The sequence below is a fragment of the Saccoglossus kowalevskii genome, chromosome 17 (genome assembly GCF_978046115.1).
Source record: "Saccoglossus kowalevskii chromosome 17, keSacKowa6.1, whole genome shotgun sequence".
Lineage (NCBI taxonomy): Eukaryota > Metazoa > Hemichordata > Enteropneusta > Harrimaniidae > Saccoglossus > Saccoglossus kowalevskii.
The window spans coordinates 14,574,991-14,600,385 of record NC_140657.1 but is presented as its reverse complement, the minus strand read 5'-3'; the positions used below and the strand labels follow the sequence as shown (position 1 = coordinate 14,600,385).

The following is a 25,395-nucleotide window of genomic DNA, read 5'->3' as shown; positions in this document are numbered from 1 at the left end:
TACTTTTTCAGACTCTTTTTTATTGAACAGATAAAATCTAAAACAAATAAAACCAGCCTAAAATATATATTTATACATACAAAAGATAACAAGGTGTTCATACACCCAGCACACACGGCTGCAAGAAAATACTATTTGACATTATTACAGTCAAAACATTTTTTTTAATATCAAGAACTAAAATATTGAAGCGTGGGAGACGTCACCTGCGCATGCGTTAGATGGCCATAGTGTGTCATTGTTTACAAACGAGCGTCTACCCATGAGCCTTTGCATTTTTAGCGTGTATTGTTAACGTCGATTGGGACTCAATTCCCGCATGTGCGCAGGTGACGACCCCTCCCGCTTTAAATCCCGCCCAGTATATAGTAATACCCATGCCGTGCACAATATATGGGAAATAAACCTTCTAACCGTACACAAATAAAATATTTTCTGATAGCTTCATCTCTTTTAAATACTGTCATGTTTTCACCTAAAAACGTTGGTGCATTATTTTGCAAATTTGCTAACAATTTTGTTGTTGAAATTTTACCAGATGAATATCATTGTTTATTGCCAACAGACTTTCATCAATATTTTCAAAAAATGGAGAGAAAAAAAAATAAGTAGGTTTATTATTTTGAGTTCAAAGGATTAAAATGATCAGCGATAGGTCTCACAAAAAAAAATTCCTGGTAAAATTGTCAAACACGTTTATCAATAAAAAAAAAAGAACACTGCAGGATATTGTAGTGCAGATATCAGACACACATACAACAGAGTATTTCAGACACAATTCAAAACACACTTACAAATACAGTAAATTGTTACAGATTTGTAGTGAATTAAAACACCATGAAAACAAAGGTTATGACAGTGTGAGCAACAGATTGCCCCGTTGGCAGGAAACACAAAAACCCTGACTACAAAATAGACAACAAATTAAGATGAATAGCGACCAATGTTTAAAGAGCGGTAGTCATCGCGCTGCGCATGTGCGACATTTGTGTTGATAAACATTGATTTTCCCACAATCCAATGCGCTCTTCTAATGGAAATCACAAGTATGAGGTTTGACCTAGGCGCGACTTGCACTGATTACCGCCGGAGACTCCTTCGATACCTTCCCATTACCTAAAAAATAAAGCTTGGCAACGTCTCAGTTTGTATTCTGCCCAACAGTCAAAGTTGCCATCTTTGTTTATATGTGACCCATATATCTTGCGCATGCATGGCGCGACGACTACCGCCCTTTAAGTAAATCAGTGCAAGACTGATTGGAATTATTACAACTATAATGTAAGTTTAGACAATAATCACATAATTTATAAAATACAGTTACTCCTTGGAGTTGGCAATGCAAAGTGAATGAATGACTTTCATTGGTGCACATTGCATCACCATGGTTACAAATGCTTGAACATTACAATAATTGTATTAGTATAACTTTTGACATTTCACGAGATAAATAAGACGATGAGCTTCTTTTGATAGAAATGAGGCATTGACTGTGATTCTTGGAAATCCCGTCAATCAAATATGGTCAAACCTGTATGAACGCATAAACTGACACATTTTTCAGCCTACTCTCGAGCCACATACACTGTCCAGGTCAGTTTAATTGCTGCACTGAAGGAGATCATGTATCCGGATGAACAGCACAATTATATGACTGGTCGCAGAAATGTGCACTGTTTATTAACAGAAAGTAAATGCATTTATATTTTACAAATAGATGTGTATAGATTTTAAAATTTAAAATACAAAACTGCAATATTTCAAAGAGCAATACAACAAACACTAATTAACAGATATTTATATAAAAGTATTAGAGTTGTTTGAATTTGAAAACTGGACGGCTGCGAGAATTGCTACTATGCAGAATTATTCCAAACACTGAGATAATAGACCATTTTCCGTTCACTGCGAGAATCACGCGTTATGCTTAAAATCGAATGTAAAAACAGGACAAACAAAGGTCGTAGTGGCGTCAAACATCGCGTGAGATTCGACAAACGCCAAAGTATTTTGGGGGACATTTCCATGTCAATAATGTGCTGTACACATTTGATGATAGACAATTTCGATTAAAAGAGGATATTCAAATGCAATATTCCTCTGTCAAAGATCGGCCGGTCGATGTGAGCTACGAAATAAAGAAATTCGAGTTCAAAATCAAATCGTTCGATTTTTGCGGCAGACGTTTGACGCGCGTCTTTCATGCATCTCGCGAGATATAGCAGTTGTACGGAAAATCACCTATTAATACTGTGTACAACGTTGAATAATACATATAACGTCCATGGATTGTGAATCTCAATGACGATGAATCACCGATTAAATGGCTGTGGTCATCCACCGTCCCTCAACACCTGTGTTGAGGGACGGTGGGTCATCTAACCACATATGTTCAACATATGGGTCACATACAAAAAAAGATGGTGACTTGTGAGCGTTGTACAGATCTATAAATCAATGTTTATCAACACAAAACATGTACATACACGGTTGACTACGACCTCAACTATCATCCTTTAATTTGCATTCAGATTTGTTCGTGTGGACGTTGATATGTTTACAATACATAATTTCCTGCAAGTTGCACCCTCCAGTGGTGAAGCGTTTCAGCTATGTAAATCGGGGGGGGGGGGGAGCTGTTCAAGGTCAACAGTATGTCAACAGTATTTTTTCGTGGGATTTGTCATATTTAAATCACAAACTACTACACAGAGGCAGCACTGAACAACATGACCCATTCAAGTAATTTTTTATGTAACAGAAGCACTATGTCGCTAGAGACTGGAATATAGGGAATGCACATGGATCCTGTTTGCCAATCAAGGTTCAGAATTAATCTGCTTCAACAAATTCAGAAAACACTGAGAGAAGTTAGACATGTTTCAAATTCATTGAACCTTTAGATGGATTTTTTACCAGCTCAGAAAAAGGAAACAAAGTTGCGGGAGTGAAACAACTAATCTCGACAATCATCAATATCAGAATGTTCTGGTAGGGAGCCATACTAAATTGTATTACTTTCCCTCAACAACAAAAACAACTGAGTTTTACTCAACTAGCACAACATTTTCACAACTTTCAGAAAATACAAAAAAAAAACATTATTTTTAATTTTACCATGGGCAATCATGATTTCAAAAATTTTAAACAAGACACACAAAGCACAATACCCAAAATGACGACAAAAATTGAGTAAAATGATTAAGTACCGGTAAGAGATCAACGTCCTGGAGTCTGTAACTAGTTATTAAACTATAATCTTGGTATTTTTGATTTATTAAATTAAATTTAGTAGACTTGTAAATTTTTGTGATTAAATAAATGATAACACTCCAAATAAAATAATGAAACATTTTTGGAGCTATATCTCAATTTTTTGCAATAATATACAAGTACTGGATGCCTGACATGGCATTTCCCCCAAAATATCAGTGCGAAAGGGCAAATTCTCAAAACTTTCCCGATGACCCCATTTTTTTCTTTCTTTTTTTGGTATCCTATGAAATTACATACAATCTTTAATTCAGCCTGAATCTGTACATGTCATAATGCTATTTTTAAATGGCCCAATCAGAGTGGTGAAATCATCCAATCAAAGTGGAGGGTCACAAATTATTTTGCTGCATGAATGCCCAGAGCGTTCATTTCAAAATACAATTTCCATGGAAACGAGTTAAGTGCTAATTCCCAAACCTACTTGACACAAATTGTTACTGGTACCAGTAGGAATTAATTAGGAATAGTTATCTTAGGACTTTTTCTCAAATATTATTATTTTGTGGAATGTCTGAGTATAATACTTCCTGTTCACTTTGAAACTCCAGAATTTTTCACATCAAAATTTTGTTGCTAGATATTTTTCCAAAAATTCCATTTTTTCATTTTGGACTAGATAATGGGCGTCCTAGTTTATTATAGAGTAGAGACCCCAACTCTGTAATTTGAAGAATCAATAGAGTTCCACTATCATAACAATATACAAACTGATTAACATATTACATTGTCATGTAAATGATGGTATGTTAATTTCTAGGAGAGAACGCTGTAGATAGGCATCATTTTCCAAAATCTTTAAAGCGTGGTGGTCGTCGCGCAGCGCGTGTTGGAATTTCATGTAAATAAACAATGTATTTTACACGCGTAGTATACGTCGTTACGAGTCCCATATCGAACAGGACGCGGCACGACGACTGCCGCCCTTTAAACAGAAATGCGTTATTTTTTTAAAATGACAAAAGTTCAAGCAGTCTGTGCTAAAAGTGATAGTGTGCTTAAAATACAATTAGAATTGAAGAAATTTACAAATACAAGATTCAGTCAGTATACCTGAAAGTAGGAAATCTCACCACATAAACATCAAGGAAAAGTAGACAAGTATTAATAAGGAACTTGATGGTTATTGATATGTACAATTAAATATTTATAAACTGAATAAATAATTCAAAATTTATTACACAAATAACCCAATAAGAATTAGTGAAATAAAAGGAAAACACAGCACAGCTGCGTACTGACCAATCAAATGCTGTGATACATCATTCATTTAGCAGCATCCAATCAGAATTGATATAACAAGAAATACCAACCATGTGAAAAATATATTGCATTCATAAAACTAGCAACTGTGTTGCCTGGATCATGTGAGGAATTTATACTTACTACTCTTTTTTTTTTTTTTATCTAAGATGCTTAGTTTTCTCAATGTCTATAAATTCAGTATTTAAGTAGATTTGCATCCTGAAACTATGCAACATAGTTGATTGTGAGCGTGAAACGTTTCTGAGAACACTGATCACCTGATTTAGTCACATGATCATTGCATTGTAATCTGGTGATTGTGTTTTCAAAGCGATAATAAGGCAGGAGTGGAAGGCTGACTCTAGCTTGATTGTTGCTGCAAGCTCTGCATGTGCATTTTTTTGGCCACTTCGTACACATGAGAAACATCAGGTCTTTGCTCAGGATCAGGATTGATACACATTGCCACAAGACTTCTCAGCTGAAATAATTTAATAAATAAAATAGCGATGTCATCACACTTAACCTATTTGTAAATTACATGATTTTCCCAAATAAATTTCAACAGTTTACAGTAAAATATACTGTAAAATACTTTATTTTGGCTTGGAATTAATTTTCGCTATTTTTGCTGAAAGAATGATTCAGTGAAAATAAAATCAAGCGAATATTCTTTTTTTCCTATATTTTACATTTAACTCGTAAAAAATCAGTGAAAATAAAATCCATACAAAACACCCAAAAAGTCTTTTCAGCCCAAATTAATTCCAGCTAAAATAAAGTATTTCACAGTACTTTGTAGTGAAAACAGAGAAATGTTGTTGAGAACAAGAAAGTCAGAAAAATTAAATAGTGTTCCATTATCTCCTTTCATTGCATCCACTGTTACTACCATGGTTACAGTTACCATGGTTACATAGATTACGAAAACGGTGAATGGGAAGACAGGAGAGAATGGAGCACTACTTGAGTGACAACAAGTCTCAGGGTTATCTCATGGCATTTGTGTCAAAAGATGAATATGTAAGCGCCAGAAAAAATATGAAAAAAATCTTTTCTTTCAACAAGTATAATAGCTACGGTATAAAGAGAATGTAAAATTATAGATTTTTTAAAACTGATTGTTCAAACCCATGTGATTGTTAACTGACCAATGACAGCACAGAATCATGACATCATCCAGTATAAGATTAGTCTACATATACCAATCATGAATATAATATTCTCTTGGGGAATGAATCAACCGTATATGAATAAAAAAACAAACAATCTGAATCTGAAGTCTGATTCACTTACCTCCTCAGAGTAATGCTCAGCTGGCAGTGGAGGGTAGTCACATTGTTCTATTTTCTTACACAGTGAATACAGATTCATTTTATCTCCATAGAATGGAGACTGCAGAGCAGCCATCTGAGAATAAAAAAATGATTTAAAGTGTCGAGCAATTTCAAATCCCATCCAGGGCTGAACCCCCAAAACCGATCCTAGGTGAGTGTGCCACAGACTCAATGGGGAGGCCACAGCAACTAATGAAGATACATTTACTAATGCATAATTGAGGTTGACCGACAGTGTGCCTCTAACAGGAACAATTTAATTTTAATTAAAAAATTCGTAAATAAGATTTTTCAAGATCCTAACATCAATTTTCTGTTGCATAAAAGACATACCACTAGATATGCATAAATAGTTGCAGTAGATCAGTACTGATCATGTTGCATAGTACTAAACATACAATGTGGTTGCCATGGTGAAATCCACTATATGTTGAGTAAGTGCAACAATTCATGGAAGGTAAATTGAATTGCATTGTTAATAATAATTAAATTAACTTCAATTAAATAATTAAATTAAATTAACCCCAAGATAAATAAATAATACTTGACTTTCCTTTTTTGAAACAATTATTTAAAAGCAAAGTAATCAACTATGTTGCCGAAAACATAGACATACCTCGTAGAGAAGACAGCCCAAAGACCACATATCTGATTTGAAATTGTAACCGTTCTCGTGTATTCGTTCTGGCGACATGTAATAAGGCGTCCCCACTAGAGAATGTGCAGCTGTTGTCTTGGAACTGAAGAAACGTCCGAGGCCGAGGTCACCAAGTTTAACCACACCCGCTGCTGTAATGAACACATTGGCTGGCTTGATGTCTGAAAAGAAATATCTCAGAGTTATTAAATGACTGCCAGTTGGTTATTTTTGTTTAAATTCGAGGGGGGGGGGGGTAGAGGTGCACCAATAACTTATTACCCTGGTATGTGCAATCCAGAATGGTCCAGAACATATTTACAAACTGTTATTTTTAGATTTTACAGAAAATGTTATCAAATCATCTCAAAAAAGCGATTCAGGATATGTTATACTGTAAAATACTTTATCTTAGCTGGAATTAATTTTCGTTGAAAAGAATTTTGGGTGTTTTGTATGAAATTTATTTTCACTGATTTTTTGGCAAGTTGAATGTAAAATATAGAAAAAATGATATATTTGCTAGATTTTATTTTCACTGAATCATTCTTCAGCAAAATTAGCGAAAATTAATTCCAAGTGAAAATAAAGTATTTTACAGTAATTTCAGACAAAATGGACAATAATTCGAAACATCTGATCACCTACGAGTATAGTACAATGAACTTGATGCGTAAACGTTCAACTGAGGTGCTAGATTAGAGAGGAATTAGCATGGACATGCTGACATAGGAAACAGAAACTCTGATCGAATGATAGCAACCTACCTCGATGCATTACCCGTCTGGAGTGCATGTGATCCAACGCACTACACAACTGCACAAAATATTTCCATATTGTTCTCTCTGGTATCAATCGCTTTTGTTTTTTAAAATGCTGAAATATATTCGACACAGAAAAGTACTCTTGAGAAATAGTCACCCTGAAACTATAACCAATTTACTGATATACTGTGGAATACTTTATTTTCACTGAAATTAATTTTCACTGGAAAGGCTTTTTGGACGTTTTGTATGGAATTTATTTTCACTGATTTTTGATGAGTTTAATGTGAAATATACGAAAAAAAGTATATTCGTTGGATTTTATTTTTACGGAATCATCCCTTCAGCGAAAATAGCAAAAATAAATTCCAAGCGAAAAAAAAGTATTCTACAGTATACTGAACACATTGCATGTCTTCAGCTCATGACGAACACAATGCATTATACTGTAGAATACTTTATTTTCGCTTGGAATTAATTTTCGCTATTTTTGCTGAAGGAATAATTCAGTGAAAATAAAATCCAGTGTATATACCCTTTTTCCTATATTTTACATTCAACTCGTCAACAATCAGTGAAAATAAATTACATACAAAACACCTAAAATGTCTTTTCAGCGAAAATTAATTCCAGCTAAAATAAAGTATTCTACAGTATGCTTTAATATTATAGTAAACACTTCACTATAAGAAACAATTGTATGTCTCCCAAAGTGGTGTAAATTCTTAACACTGTCGATAATAATTAGCAAAGGTAACAAATCATGTTGGTATGGTTCAAAATAAATACAGGAATCAGAAAAAAAGTACTTAAGTTTTTGCGCACATGTTTGTTGACAGAATAGTCAATAGACGCAGTGTATGAACTACAGTTACCTTAATCATTCTGGACAGATCGCCTGCATCTGCCAATTCTAATACAATATTTAATTCATTATCTTCAATAAAAGAAGCTAGGTATTTAATAACATTTGGATGATTCAATTGCTGTAATCAAATCAAATAAAAAAAGAAATTTAGTTAAAATAAGCAGGCCAACAGATATTTTATGCTGTGCTCAGCTTTTATATTGAAGTAAATTAGTAATGAACAAAAATATGAAAAGGAACGCTCAAGCTTGTTTCCTGGGAAACCATTATTTTCTATTTATCATACATGTTGCCATGGAAGCTACTGTTCAGTGTTTTACCTGCATCATTGTATATTTTTTTTTTTTATTGTAACTCAAGAAAACATACACAGACACAAACTGGCAGATATAATGCGTAAAATTACGTCTCTCTCTTATTAAATTGTGGTCACATTTAAAATACATTCAGACTTTGTAACTGTATAAAAACCAGTGTCCCGGAGACTGACTGTTGTGCCATCTATAAACAGTACTGCATTTATACAGAGCAACTTTTTACAAAAAACCTGCATTTTTCCCCCCATAATTTTACAAAAATTTAGAACAACACTTGTAGCAAATGGGAAATTATGTATGTTTGGTCTAAAAAAAATAAAGATATTATTCAAAAATAAATAAAAATGTGCCAATTGTTAAGGTGTTTTTAAATGTTTAAAGAAACTAGTGAATGAAAATGCTGTTAACAGAAATTTTCATCAAGTAATAGTTTGTCAAATTGGATCAAAATTAATGCAAGTTAAATTTACTGATAATTACACATGTCACATTAATTAACCAAAACTTTATAAATTGTAGAATTGCATGGCTTCATATTGAATGCTGCTGATGGAAATTCAATTTCTTGGCTGTTAATGCATGAACATGAAGCGCACATGAAAGGGTAAATTTTCATTCATTACGAAATATTCCTAACTTAGTCATATTGTAACCAGCGTGTATTTAGTAATTATCTGGTATGCATCATGTAAGGTTTTTAAGATACCAGTAATGCAATTAAGTGTCAAAAGTTTAAATGATGATTCTCAAAAATACCTAGTTGCGTATTTTAAGTTATAGACCACCACGTCACAACTTCAAGATCTATTTGAGATCAATTTTTAGTGAATTTAAGAACGGTTTTAGCAATAAACTCACAGTAACATAACAAGTACATGTAGTCTGTCGGCTGAGAGTGCTTCGCTGTGAGCAATGCACACATTTCAACAAGAATTTTTTACCAAAAATGACAAAAATATTCATCAAAATTAAAGAATTGAAGATATCATCACAAAATGAACAAATCTGAGAAAGGTCCACATGTAGTACCTATAAATGTATTATCAAAGGAATTGGACTTGCGGTTTTTTAACAAGAAGTCGAAAATATCACTTTTTACCAAAAATGACAAAAATATCCACCAAAATTAGAGAATTGAAGATATCATAATGAAATGAACAAATCTGAGAGAGGTCTGCCCAAGGTACATATAAACCAAGTATCAAAGCAATAAGAATTGTAGTTTTCAAGAAGAAGTCGAAAAAGTAACAAGTTGATGTGGACGATGGACAATCACTCATATGATAAGCTCAATTGGCAGCGAAGCTAAAATAAGTAAAAGCAAAGAATACATACGTTGGATATTCATTACACAACACATTAAACAATTGCAGAGTGCAGGAATAACATTTTCAAAAGATGAAGCGTCAGCTTTTCCAAACTACACCAAAAAGCTCCTCATATTTCTGACTTTTTCAAGAAATATATATATATAGCAAAGTTGGAAAAAGACATTTTTAAGACATTTGATTTACCGGTAAGACTTTTGCGGAAACCCTGAGAATGGACACACCAATAACAGTAACACACTTTCAAACAACCATCCATAAAAACAGCCCCAATACATGTTTCTATGCCTCATTTAACAAAACCAAATACCACATACCTTAAGTAAATCAATTTCTTTAATGCAGTCTTGTCGTGCTTTGGCATCCATCATCTCAAATATCTGGAAGACAAACAGAATGTACGAATGCCATTACCTTAGAATATTTAACCAAGCAGGAACATACCTCACGCCCAGTAAGATAATTCTTGCAATGTAACACAAATCAAATAACTGTGTCTAAGACAATCAGCATGCATGATTAAACACTGGTTCAAACAAGTACATTTGTTAGTATATACTGTATGTACATAGACTTCATACAAGATTTCAATAGTAGCATTGCCAGACACAGCACAGGACAGGACAGCACAGGAAAAGGTCAAATACCTTAACCTGTGCTAAAAAAAACATGCTTGAAGGCTTAGCACAGGCTACAAGAATCACTAAGTATGGATTTCTGTCACCGCTATATTGCTCTGAACACCAAAATAGCAACATTGCCAGCTAAGTTGCTGACTGGTTTGCTATAAGCCTGCCTGAAGATTGTTATACGCGATTAGAACAAGTTGGGTCAAACCACGCAACTTCAACAGAAGACGTCAAACTAATAGTGTAGGACTTAGACACATCGGAATATAAATAGAAGATCATGATGTGATTAGTTTCAATATATTTTATTCAATCTTATACATTTCTATATAATATATGACAAAGTTATGTATTTACACAGTATGAAATGTCTGGACACTGGCGATGGTACATGTATGTTAAGTGCATGTCATTTTAGTTGAACGGCGCACCCTCGTGAGTGGTTTGAACTAACCAGTTCTTATCATGCATCGATCTCGAGACTGACATAACAAACCAGTCAGCAACTTAACTGGCAATGTTGATGTTTTGGTATTCGTAACAATATGGCAGTGACAGTAAATCCGGGTTGTTTTTAAGACCTGTCCCAGATCCTTGGTACGGACTAAGTGTGCGTGAAAACTTAGCTCGGGCTAAGCACCTATAATGCCATTTACGATAATTAGATTTATTACTATTCCTTTCAGTATGCCAATTCCGACATGATAATCAATGTGCACACATCAGGAGATATCGTTCTCAAGAAAAAATGAACTGACAATGAGACTCTAGCTTCTTCCTGTAATTCTACAATTTACACTTTCTGAATTTGTTTTGTATTTTCTTAATTAATAATTAATAATATTAATTAATAAGTTTGGGCATTCTTTAGCCTGTGCTAATCACTGTTTCCTCCTGTGCATGAATGCAATTGGGTCTATCTGATATATAAATATAAGAGATCAGCTTAAATCTTAACCCGTCTTTCGTGTAGCATTAACACCACTACTGGTACAACATCTGCACCAGCACTGCACTTGTTACCATGGTGACAGTTTAATATTCAGTCATGCTTTGATACCAACAATTTTTTATTCTTTTTTCAGTTTGGTAACAAATACATGAACAAATGTTGTAGAACACTTGATCGATTCTGCGTCCGCCATGTTTTTGTGGTTCACTAGTTAATCTACCATGATGATCCTTGACCTGATAGGTCATGAATGCCATAAACCACAATCAGTCAGTTTTCAAATATTTACAACTGCATAACGCATTGCAGAAATTAAATTTATTACCAGTATTATCAAAGTTGCAGCATGATCCATTGGTGTCGATTTCACTGCATGAAGTTTTTTTTTTTTTTTACAGAGGTCCTTAACATATTTTTAAAGGTAAAACAACTACTGAAAAAGTGTTACCCCCCCCCCCCCCCCCGGTAACAGCTATTGTGATGATATAAATTAAACTGATGATTTTTTGTTTGTTCTGACTATGTTTTTAGATGTAATCAAATCACTGATTTTTTATTTTTAAAATTCAACCAGTTCAAACATATACTGTAGAATACTTTATTTTTGCTTGAAATTAATTTTAGCTATTTCCACTGAAGGAATGATTCAGTAAAAATAAAATCCAGCGAATATACGTCCTTTTTTTCTATATTTTACATTCAACTTCAAAAATCAGTGAAAACCAGCGAAAATAAATTACATACAAATCCCCAAAAAAGTATATACAGTGAAAATTAAAGCCAGCTAAAATAAAGTATTTTACAAGTAAATTGAATTACCGGTACTCTTTTCTTTGTGGTTACCAGATTCATGTAAGAAATTGACAATTATACATCTCAGCCAAAATGTAGTGGTTTTTCACTAAAATTAAATTCTAGCTAATAAAAATACTCATATTCGATATTTGCATACATGTTAAATATACGTTTTAATACAATATCTAGAGCTCCATACATAAAATACAAATTGGGTATAACACAATACTCTAATGATGTGTATAATTCAAACTAAAATCATGCATAATTACGAAAGAGAGTTTATTACCGTACTTCCCGATCATAAACCCCTTTGAGGGCATCCCAAGTATAGGCCCAGGGTGTTTTTACCGAGTGTCAACGACATGCATGTAAAAAGTGTATTTCACTGCATAAAAATCGCGACTGGTAAGGTACATGTAGTTTGGTTCCTGCTTTTACGAGAAAACTTACAAACGTATGGAACATGGTTCAGACATTTTCTATTCTGTTATTTACTCAGGATGAACCCCGAATACTGAAGTAATCCATATTTCTTTTAAGTAGTAGTTTTCAAAACGCCAAAAATGTGATCGCTGCGCAACCTGGTCATAGAACATCGTTTTACTTTTCCGAATAATTGTGTCCATTGAGACTATCATGAATGGGGTGTGAACGAGTAAACTATTTTTCGACATAACCAGTTGGCGACCGTGAAAGGTTTAAATACTTCCTCCACCTTCAGTTTACCTTTTGAAAATTGTGTAATCATTTTACCTGTACTTTTTTCAGAGCCACTACTGTGTTTTCAATGTTGTGCGTAGCTCTGTACACCACACTGAATTGCCCACGTCCGATCTTTTTCTCAATATTAAAATTGGCGAGGCATCCATAGACATCGTTGCCAGCAGTGCTCGGCTGAATCTCCATTGGCTGGTCTTCATCCATTGTCTTGATGGCTTCAAAGTTGAAAGGTTACCTTATGATAGAGTAGAATATTCAGAAATTTATTAAACTCCGCAATAAATACCTTGTCCATGAATAAAGCCAGGCTTCAGCTTTGATTGAGCTTTAGGATTATTGTGAAATGCTTGATCATACATCCATGGTTTTTCTAAACAGGGGTGCAGCGCCCTGATACTCTTGGCTGGTGCCCTCTTACTGAATTGCCGATTGAACTTTCACGTCATATATTTCATGAGCCGCACACTTCCATGCTGCCGTACAACATGAAATCTTTCTCAAATATATTTTTCTCTGTGAAAACTTCCCAGCAACACCAACTGATAATGTGTCTGGATACCAAATACACTAAAATTATTCCAAAAATATTTCAAAGGCGATAGATACACCGTTAAAATGGTGCAGAAACCTTCCGATATAGCCTCCCATTTGGTCGCTCCGCTCCCTCGTCTGTGTGTGCTCCCTTTTGTTATTTTTTTCAAGAAAAACCCATGTACATGAATTGTTGAAAAACAATGGATTTGTCTGGATCTCAAATTACTGCAACACAGTAATTCACAATTTGAATCTTTGTAATTATAATTTTCTTGTTAATTTGAATGGGCATAATATTCTATTCATGAGAAATTTAATGAAAAATATGGAAAAAGATATGATGTCTTATTTTGTGGAAGGAGACAGAAGTTGACATTGTCGTTCTGCGCTATTTATAAGGATTCTCCAATCAACAAAAACTATTGTGATCCAACATGTGTGTGTAAATGTGTGTGGTCATACACTTTACGATTCCCTTCAAGTGAATTGTGAGTTTATAACAAAGGCATTTTTCAATTATACATTTGGATTAGGAGGACAATAATCAGAGGATTCATTTTTTTCCGCTAGACAAATGAAGTTCGTAAATTAACAGTTTAATAGGATGATTCACTGAACCGTGAGAATGAATAACATTTGATATTACCAGTACATGTTATATTGTTACAACATGTTGTCTATAGAAACATGTAGTTGGAACCTGTGGAGCAACTCAATTAAATTGCAATCCCATATCAGAATGCAATATAATTACAGTTTTATAAATAAACTGACAGTCTGTATCAAGCTAATATTCAATGAAATTAAACTTTAACGTCTTCAGGATTAGGATAAAGGTATACTGTATATCAACTTAAAGAGGGAGGGTCGTCACCTGCGTAATTGAGTCTCCTATGATGATAACAACACACGCTCATGGGAACATGGGTAGACGCTTGTTTGTAAACAATGACACGCTATGGCCATCTGACGCATGCGCAGATGACGACTCCTCCACTTTAAATCCTAAACATAATGCCGAAAAATGCATTTATTTATTAATATTAATTTTCCGGTTCTGATGCAAGTTTCACATTTTATTGAACAATCGTTATAATCACTAGAAAGAATTATTAAGATGTGTCAAATAAATATTTAACAAGGTGCAAATACAGAGTTCTTTGGAAAAAGTTATTTATATCATTTATTATGAATTAATACATTAAAAGCATAGACCTCACAATATTGTATTGACTCTATGATTGAAGTATGTACACAAGTTTAGTGGGGGAATATTCAGGGAATACAAATTTGTTTAATTCAGTAGGACAGAATATATGTTTTAAAAACTCATAAGACATCTTCACAGACTGCTGCCAATTACATGGGATAATGAGTATGTTATCGGTACTTGAATGTTGCAAATACAATTTTCTTTTTAAGATACAGTGTCAATATTTACACGTTGGCTCATATTATGTACACTTTCATAAATTAATTAATTAAGTTAATTATTCGTTAAAAAACTAACATACATATGGTAGTTAAATGAACTTTATAAACAATTTGGGATAATTTCGTTAAATGTTTTGTGATGCATTTAATTATTCATTGATCAGCAGCTATGGTGTTTGTATAAAACAGCACTGCATTCATTTAAATAGTTGCAATTTCAATAATGAACAGCTCAGAATCTTGTCTGCTCTGGTTATTGAAATTTTGCTAGCCTGCATTTATTGTTCACTCGACATTTACCTACAGTGAAACTTCATGGGATCTAACGAGCTATTCAATAAACTGACAATTTCTTTCATGACTACGGTAAGAAGGTGCAAATAGCAAAATGTTAATTTAAAACTGTTTTTAATTCTAAAGTTGATATTTGTTAAATAGACAATTATCACATCCAAGTTTACCTTGTCATCCTTCCAAATAGATAAAAAATATTAAAACTTCAGAATCGGCAAAAAAAGGTAAGTACAGAAAAATACAGACACGAGACAACTTGCTAGATGACAAAACGTGGAAGAGAAAATATAGATGATTTATTCTCTGTCAGCAATTAAGATACTACAAGGTAAGTAGTACTTCAAACCTTCTCTTATCGTATGATTTTATAAGAAATTGGATGCAGAAAAATCTATCCTATTTTTTTGTAGAATTTGAACCAAAAAATATAATTTTTTTTAAAAATACCTTTAAAATATTTATTTGTAATCTACACCACATAGATCTTACAACCTTTTGGATTTCTCTTTTATAATATATCTATAGAAGGAATTAATTTCATTTATTTATATATTTATATGTAATCCACACCACGCCTATACCACACCAAGACACATATACCACAAGCTTTTGAGATATGAGCTTTTTACCACAGCAACCAATGATAAATTACTCAATTTCCAGCACTATAATACCATGACCAATAAAAAGTCAATCACTGCCATGCCAAGTCACCTAGTTGCACACATGATGGCACTCCATGTTGAACATAATCCCCCCAAATAACTTACTGATCCAATCAACACCATTTTGTATACGGTACATGCTGTAGGGGGATATGTTCACAGATATTCTATATTAAAAAATATTCACATTATATATTTTATTTTATTTAAGCCTATCGCCCCTCCTGGGACATAGGCCGTCAACCAGGTTCCTCCAGGCAGAGCGGTCCTGAGCCAGCGTCTCCAGTTCTTTCCATGTGCGGCCCATCTTCTTAACATCTGCCTCCATGTCTCTGCGCCATGAGTTAAGAGGCTTTCCCCTCTTTCTTTTTCCTTGAGGATTCCAAGTCAATGCCTGTCTAGTAATATTAGGCATTGGTTTCCGTAGGGTGTGGCCAATCCACCGCCATCGTCTCTGCAAAAGCTCTGCCTCAATGGGTTGCTGATGAGCAATCTCCCACAAGTCTTGGTTACTAATTACCTCAGGCCAGAAAATTCTGAGGATACGCCTAAGACAAGTATTGATGAAGATCTGTATTTTCCTAATAATGGCAACAGTAGTTCTCCATATTTCTGCACCATATAGGAGGACCGGCTTGACAACTGTGTTGAAGATGCGTATTTTAATGTTCCTTGGTAGTTTTGTAGATCGCCATTCACATTATAGCATTCACAATAAAGAAAATGGCAAAATATATGAAAAGCAACAGAGCATCAGGGTATTCTCTAGTAAACAAACCCTAAAATGACGAGTGGCTAATCCATTTTTAAATCACCTTCCATCGACCATTCAAAATAAACTTTGACAATTTATACCACACATAATACAATACATTCATTCACAATTCTGATTTTAATAATAGTATTTCAATGTAAAATGTTATAGTACTTTAGTTTGGGTGTATTTGAAGACTGAATTTTAGTTTTCGGTAAGAATGAGAATTTCATTTATGTTTTAACTTAATGACATGACCGAGGACAGACAGAGAAACAAATAACTAATTGTCTTAATTTACATAATTAGTGGATGAAGATACTCAAAATTATTGTACTGTGAAATTCTACAGTAATATATTGTGTACAGCCTTGAAAAAAACAGTAATTAATTAATTTTTTCAGAGACTCATTTGCATTAACATTTCTAGCCACAAGTTTCCTCTTTACATCACAAACTCAGAAGATTGTGACAAAAAATAGCCAAATTTGCTGTGTAAAAACTGAAAATTGACTAAAATTTTGTCTGTTGGCCCTAAAATTATGGCTCATTTCCAGAAATATTGAAGAATATGCAAGAAAAGACTGCAGAGAAATTTGGGCGAAAAAGTCTTCTGGTGAAAAGGCTTGAAGTGTTTGTTTGGTAATTCCATGCTCATCTTTCAAATCAATGATCTATTGCATATCACACCAATTGTAAACCATTGTATATGATACAAGGCTCAAAATTACCAGTAGTCTAGGGTGTACAGCAGTGTGCCCTCAAAGTCAATATGACATGTCATTGACACGAAAAGATTTGTTATAACGCAACTAGTTGTGGTAATTCACTGCCGCATAAATGACACAATAGATAATCGTACATTGAAATAGTGATCTTGAAAAACCTGTGTTGCTATAGTTATAAGGAATTTGTAAATTCATGTGTTGTATGCAAAACTACAACATACAATTTTTTTTTCTTGAAGACTGATTCAACTTGATATTGGGGAGGGGGGGGGGTCCCTACAAAATGAGTTCTGTTAGAGGGCGCACTGTCACACAGACCAAATCTTGTCGTGGGACTACTTTTTTCCCAAATTTGTAGCCAACCAGGACTACTAGAAATTTAAGAAATAATAGTACTTTGTTTTTGAAATCAACTACTGTAGAATACTTTATTTTTTTGGGGTGTTTTGTATGGAATTTATTTTCACTGATTTTTGAAAAGTTGAATACTGTGTATAAAATATAGGAAAAAAGGTATATTCGCTGGATTTTATTTTCACTAAATCATTCCGTCAGCGAAAATAGCGAAAATTAATTCCAAGCGAAAATAAAGTATTTTACAGTACCGGTAATTGGTTTTACAAACTGTGCAAGTTTTTCATAATTTCAGCAGCATGACACTTATTTTGACAATTGAAAAGCTGTCATTCAACTATACACTAATTTGTCATTAATATTTCAACTTTTATGTACAATGCAATTTTAGACATATAAACACCCTTTTGAAATCACAGTCAATTTACAACACATCAATAGATGTATTATAAACACCAAGACCAGTAATACACAGATTTGTTATTTTTAAAAATGACAAGCAGACGAGTGTCTATTAAACAAAGAAATACGTTGACAATCTTTTTCAATCACCCAAGGACATCACTACTTGTATACCAGTGTCTCTTGACACACCCACTTGCTGCTTTAACCGCTGTAACCTGGAAAGCGATCTTCATCAAAAGTTGGAAACAAGGAACCCTATTCATTGGACAGCCATTAAATTAAATACACTCTACTGTAAAATAATTTATTTTAGCTGGAATTAATTTTCGCTGAAAAGACTTTTTGAGTGTTTTGTATAGAATTTATTTTCACTTATTTTTGATGAGTTTAATGTGAAATATAGGAAAAAAAAGTATATTCGCTGGATTTTATTTTCACGGAATCACCCCTTCAGCGAAAATAGCGAAAATAAATTCCAATCGAAAATAAAGTATTTTACAGTAATTGATTTATTAGTAGCACATCTCCAATAGAAGCATAAAACAAAAATTACTGGTACATTTGTTGTGTACTGAATCGTCCAAATATTACATATTTTGACCATAGACACACCTGTAATTTAAATCGCATGCGTTACTAACAGAGCAAATACAGTAACTTAAAGCGGGGGAGTCGTCATCTGCACGTGAGTTAGATGGCCATAGCGTGTCATTCTTTACAAACAAGCGTCTACCCATGAGCCTTTGCGTTTTTAGCATGCATTGTTACTGTCGTTTGGGACTCAATTCCTGCATGTCTACAGGTGACAACCCCTTCGCTTTAAGTTATCGACAAGAATCTGAGCTACTAATAAAGGGTAAAATTTATGTAGCCATGGTATCTAAATGACCAAATTGCTTAGCAACGGAGAAGATAACGATAAAACATCAAGATATTTTACAGATTCATACCAATAAAATTTGTGGTACTGTTATATTGTGTTTTTTTGTTGTTTTTTTCCGAAAAATTATTATCAGTTTGTTATAAAGCTTTAGTAGGAAAATAAGACATAATTTTTTTTTTTTTACATTATTCTTTTCATTATAATTATTCCATTTTTGGTGTTTGATTTAAATTTAAATTCTTTATGCACTTGTCTGATTGCGAAAGCCAAACCTCCATAAGAGATTTTCATTGTACTTTCGCAAACTTTATAAATAACCAGTTAGAGAAGCCTTTTATTATAGCCAGTTTTGGACTTTGATACGCCTTCTCTGATTGGTTGACTAATCTCACAAGCGAGATCTTCTGTGGAGGTTGTTCAGAGCTTGGGCATTCACAATCAGAAAAATAAACTAAGAAAAATAAAATTGAAAAAATATGAGTAAAATAAAAAAAAATGAATAAAACGAAAAAAGAATAAGCCAATAAGATCTGATTTTAATCAGATTGGCAAAAACCCAGAATGATTCAATTAATTTAGCATCTGTTCTGATACTCAAAAGATGACAGTTTACTAATAAAAACGACTGAGATTGAATAATTAATTGCAACACTGCATATCCACAATGAAGGCTGTGAATATCCCATTTTTAGCAATGAATAGAGCACTGCAAATCAATTTAGTGCATCATGTAATAAAGTTCAATAAAGAAAGCAATTTGGTATTTCCTTCATTATGAATGGAATGTGCATTTGTTATCTATTTCTGAAGGGGAGAAATTTTGTATTACCGGTAGTAACCCCCACTGTTCAAAAAAGTTAATAACCTGAAAAATGTTCAATGTTGGTGATATATTTTACTTCATACTAGGAAAAATACAAAAATAGTGAATTTTATAATGAAGATACAGCTTTTTACAGAATGGTAAACCTTTTTAGGATTAAATGTATAAACAAGCAGCCTGTCGGCTGAGATAGCTCTGCTGTTAGCAATGCACATGGCAATTAAAGAACAGAAGATATCATTAGAAAATGAACAAATCTGAGAGAGGTCCACATGTAGTACCTATATGTATAATATATCAAAGCAATTGGACTTGAAGTCGAAAATATCACTTTTTACCAAAAATTACAAAAATATTCATCAAAATTAGAAAATTAAAGATATCATTATGAAATGAACAAATCTGAGAGAGGTCCACATGTAGTACCTATATATGTAATATCAAAGCAATTGGACTTGCGGTTTTCAACAAGAAGTCGAAAATATCACTTTTTACCAAAAATTACAAAAATATTCATCAAAATTAGAGAATTAAAGATATCATTACAAAATGAACAAATCTGAGAGAGGTCCACATGTAGTACCTATATATGTAATATCAAAGCAATTGGACTTGCGGTTTTCAAAAAGAAGTCGAAAATATCACTTTTTACCAAAAATTACAAAAATATTCACCAAAATTAGAGAATTAAAGATATCATTACAAAATGAACAAATCTGAGAGAGGTCACATGTAGTACCTATATATGTAATATCAAAGCAATTGGACTTGCGGTTTTCAACAAGAAGTCGAAAATATCACTTTTTATCAAAAATTACAAAAATATTCACCAAAATTAGAGAATTGAAGATATCATTACAAAATGAACAAATCTGAGAGAGGTCGACATGTAGTACTTATATATGTAATATCAAAGCAATTGGACTTGCGGTTTTCAACAAGAAGTCGAAAATATCACTTTTTACCAAAAATGACAAAAATATTCACCAAAATTAGAGAATTAAAGATATCATTACAAAATGAACAAATCTGAGAGAGGTCCACATGTAGTACCTATATATGTAATATCAAAGCAATTGCACTTGCGGTTTTCAACAAGAAGTCGAAAATATCACTTTTTACTAAAAATGACAAAAATATTCACCAAAATTAGAGAATTGAAGATATCATCATGAAATGAACAAATCTGAGAGAGGTCTACCCAAGGTACATATACACCAAGTATCAAAGCATTCAGGCTTGTAGTTTTCAAGAAGAAGTCGAAAAAGTAAAACACTGACACGGACGACGACGACGGACGACGACGACAACGGACGACGACGGACAATCACTCATATGATAAGCTCCGCTCGACAAAGTCGACAGCGGAGCTAAAAACAAACCTGAAGAGGAAATCAATATTCAGTATTAATTACCCGAAGAGAAAATTACAGTACGGGTCATCAGGGTATGGGTCATGAAAACTGTATATTGACTGACACTGACGTAACTGTATGTTATTTTTTATCAAATAAATTAACACAACATAAATTCAACGTTTGTTGCAAATTTCTACTATGCATGTGTAAAAATGAAATCAAGGTCACTTGAATCTGAGTCAATAATGGATTTTATTCACCACCACATGACCAATCATATACTATGTTCACGTTAGGGGATCTTGGCACGTGCCGACATTTGCAGAGGGATTACAGCAGTTGTGTTCACGTTATTCGGAACCCACTTACATGTAGGACCGACTCGGCTCGTGTAGAAATTCTGCTCTCATTCATCAATATGTTATTTGGTCCAAACATAAAAAAACGATACGCATACGATGATAATAATAATTGCTATATTGAAATTATATCCATTTGTTGTTATGGTACTTATTACGAGTCATCATGCACACGAACGGCAAAGAAGATTCAAAAAACAATTATTTGTTCACGTCAATGTAACATTGCAGCAGCACAAAAATATGCGGCGCTGACGACGGTTTGCATTCATTTCATTCATTACTACAGCACACAAACATATACGAGTATACCTGCATTTCCTGTCATCGCCATTTCATACTAGTATGAATCAGCATACGTTCTCTTAAATTTACGTAACGAGTTTCGACCACAAGCATCTATTGTGACCGAGATCAAGTTTTTTTTTGGCACGTGCCGACTCGGTCCCGACCATTCGCACACAAGTTTCGGCATGTGCCAAGATCTCTATCGTGAACGCCACTAGTGTGACAAACTTACACACGTGATACATGTATAATAATAATTATTCACATCTCAGTGTTAAAATACTGTGGAATACTTTATTTTCGTTGCAATAAATTTTCGCCAAAAGGCTTTTTGGGCGTTTTGTATGGAATTTATTTTCACTGTTTTTTGATGAGTTTAATGTGAAATATAGGAAAAAAAGTATATTTGCTGGATTTTATTTTCACAGAATCATCCCTTCAGCGAAAATAAATTCCAAGCAAAAATAAAGTATTCTACAGTATATGTTACTGACTAATAAATGGTTAACTTAAGTATAGTACATGCAGCTTATATTATTTTCATATTTTAGCATATACTCTATTAGACAGTGAAACCTGAATAAAATGAAACCAAATAAAAGAGACAAGCAGACTGTCAGCTGATATAGATCAGCTGTATACCTAGTTGAACAAATATTTACGAAAACTCGAAAATTAAACTTATCACAAAATGACCATATATACACAATATCAAAGCAATCAGGCTTTTCAAAAAGAAGTCAAAAATAGCACTTTTTACCAAAAATGACTAAAATATTTATCAAAATTAGAGATTGAAGATATCATCACAAAATCTGAGAGAGGTCCACTCAAGGTACATATACACTAAGTATCAAAGTAAGTAATTAGCTCTTTTCAAGAAGAAGTCGAAAATGTAAAGTTTTCACCACCAGACAATTAGTAATATAAACTGCTTCGCTCTGTTGACTAAAAGAAATTTTGAACAGAGTCATCACTCTGCTTGTTCTTTTCTTGTAGATTAAAAACCATTCCCAAATAAAAAATGAAAATAATTCCACAATGTTCCGCACGTTTTAAGCTCATAAGGCCAGACTTTTTTTTATTCCTTGTTTCGCGAGCTTTTATAAATTTTTTGGGGGGAGGGCGAAAAAAAAAAAATTTTTTTTTTTTTTTCATTAGATTTGTGTGATTCTCAAAGAATTGTCAGTGAAATCATTGATCGGAAAGAAGAAATCAAATTAAATTTTATTCCATGTATAACCTTGTTTCTCATCTGCGCGAGACTTCGGTACTTTGATCATGACACTCCCACGAAAATGCAACTTAAAATTGTTATGTGGCGGGCAAAAAAAAAATGAAGATAAAAATAATATTTTATCATCATTTTTTTGCGCTTACAAGTCGGCGGGTACGAGAAATTAAGCTGAAATAAAATTATATTTTTATTTCATTTTCGGCTCCTGTTCATTTGGCGGGTTCGCGAAACAAGGGATAATAAAAGTCTGGCCTTATTGTCCATAAATTTGAATTTCTGTAGTGTAAATGAAAATTTTAATTTCAAGAAATCAAATTTGAAACAGACATGAATTTTTCAGTAAGGGACGGACAATTTAAAATCATGGGGAGGAAATAAAGTTAGTTTTTCACAGGTACATGCAAGATTATTTTTGGAATATTTTTTTTTAAACCTTAAATATTCCCATAATTCAAAATGAATTAGCTAAACCATATTTATCCTCAGATGGTAACCACACATCAATTTTTCTGAGGTGACCAAAGAAGGAATGCAGTTTGAAATAAACAATAGAATACAAAACATGACATTCTTTGGGGAGGGATTTCCTTTCTTAAACTCTGTCTGCAAACCTAATATTGGCTTTTCAATGAATGAAAGAATTCAATAGTTTGTCGTCAGATGCTACTTTAAGGCTACATTTTTTGTACATTGTAAAAGGGTGTGTTAGTTTGGCCCATACATCCCACGTAAATGGGGCGGGACTGAAAGGGTGTAACCAACAATGTCAGCTGGCTCTATGAAAGGTCATGAGAACATAGGGTAGGACCAATGAAAATTATGGGGGAGAGTAATTGAAAGGGGTATTTTTGTAAGCTATAATCAATTGTTTTTATTTTCGTAATACTAGTAATGTAATTTAAATAAATAAAAACAATAAAATCATAGACAGGGGTAAGGTGTTAAATGTAATCAGCTATTTTATTCATCTGTAATTTGTACAAAGATCTTATTTTTTGTAAGCGTATATTGCATTTTCAACATTAAATGTGGAATTTGGATGTTACGCAATTTCCAATTTTGATTTTTAAACACAAATTATCAAATATATCATTAAAATGTAATTGGGAATTCGCATTATCTGTAAAGTGTAAAAACCTATTTTTTACTGTAAATGGAACTTTCATTTTATTTCCTGTAAAAACGTAAAATGCCTTTTTTTATTTCCTGTTACCTGCACCAGGTATTCCTCCTTGCCACCCCCACCCCCCCACACACACACACAAAACTGTCACCATGTAAGCAATTTTGTTTGGACTTTCCTAATCTAAGAATCGATTCAGAAAGTAAATATATGTACTATGCATCAAGTGCGTGGATATGATTTGTCTTACCCCCCCCCCCCCTCCCCAAGATTTCCTTTATTCTGTATTTTAAGCAGAGTGGATTTCGACACGGTCTACTACACGGTCAATGATATAAACAACCTGTTGTACTAAAATACAGCGGCGTTCAAACATTACAATTTTGGCAAAAAATGTTTAAATGTTCGTTCTTTCGGTATGTGTTGCGAGGCATTCCAAAACTGATAATATACAATTTGTGTTTAAGTTATTCGTACGAAAGCAATTCGACTGTAATCCGTAGTTATTTTCTAGTCAGTTGCGTATGACACTGATCGCGTACAGGTACCTGGCTCATTAATAATATAATAATATATCGATTGACTGTCAGCCACTTCATCATAAACGTTTTTTTTTTTCCTGCTGATAATGAGACATGCGACAGGCCAATATAAGCAACACAATCACAGAGACATTTGATAAAACATGTTGATGTAATCTGTATATTTTGTTACATTGTAAATAAACCACATATACATCTGTAAATTTCTTCCATGGCGACGACGAGCGATGAAAGCCCTGGGAAAAACAACCAACATGATGTTTATAATAAATCTCAACTTACCAACAAACTCGATAATATATCCTCCGACTTGAATATTTGCTGGGAGCGGAATATATGTAATGTTGTTTCGTATAGTTGGTCACTGCTATCAACCTTCAACAACGCTGGTATCAGTGCAAATTACCCCCAAAACATATACCATCGATATGTCCAGCTGAGATATTTCAATGAGCTCTACGTCTATTTCCGCTATCCCACAATACGTTGCGAGCTGTGTCCGCCCTCTATCGACAAACTACTCAAAATATTTAAACATTCGTTTTTCGTGAAAATTAAAATAAAGTTAGAAACACTGAGTGCAGAGATCGTAGGAAAACTGTGGACTATTTTTGTCCTTCACTTATATTCCATTTTTTGAAATTAATACAAAAGGTATCTATAATGCGGAAATATAAAAACGTAATACGATTATGTCAATTTGAGTATAGTCAAAACATACTGAATAGCCAAAATGTGTTTTCTCA

General features: G+C 33.5%; 1 protein-coding gene across 1 annotated transcript; it reads right to left on the bottom strand.

Annotated features, from left to right (window-relative positions):
* On the bottom strand, positions 1-25,160 carry LOC100371148 (serine/threonine-protein kinase Nek7-like). Its single transcript, XM_002733004.4, has 8 exons — positions 24,932-25,160; positions 12,902-13,103; positions 10,087-10,149; positions 8,132-8,242; positions 7,260-7,368; positions 6,472-6,674; positions 5,815-5,928; positions 1-4,999 (listed from the first exon to the last, which is right to left on the bottom strand). Exons 2-8 carry the CDS (start codon positions 13,070-13,072, stop codon positions 4,880-4,882), a joined length of 891 nt encoding a protein of 296 aa, XP_002733050.1. The 5' UTR covers positions 13,073-13,103; positions 24,932-25,160; the 3' UTR covers positions 1-4,879.
* Positions 25,161-25,395: the final 235 nt, after the last annotated feature.

Coding starts and splice junctions, on each gene's coding strand:
- LOC100371148 (XM_002733004.4), bottom strand. CDS start 13,072: ATGGATGAAGACCAGCCAATGGAGATTCAGCCGAGCACTGCTGGCAAC. Junction 5,929..6,471: donor TGGGCTGTCTTCTCTACGAG/GTATGTCTATGT, acceptor TTTTATTCTCAG/ATGGCTGCTCTGCAGTCTCC. Junction 5,000..5,814: donor CTGAGCATTACTCTGAGGAG/GTAAGTGAATCA, acceptor AAATTATTTCAG/CTGAGAAGTCTTGTGGCAAT.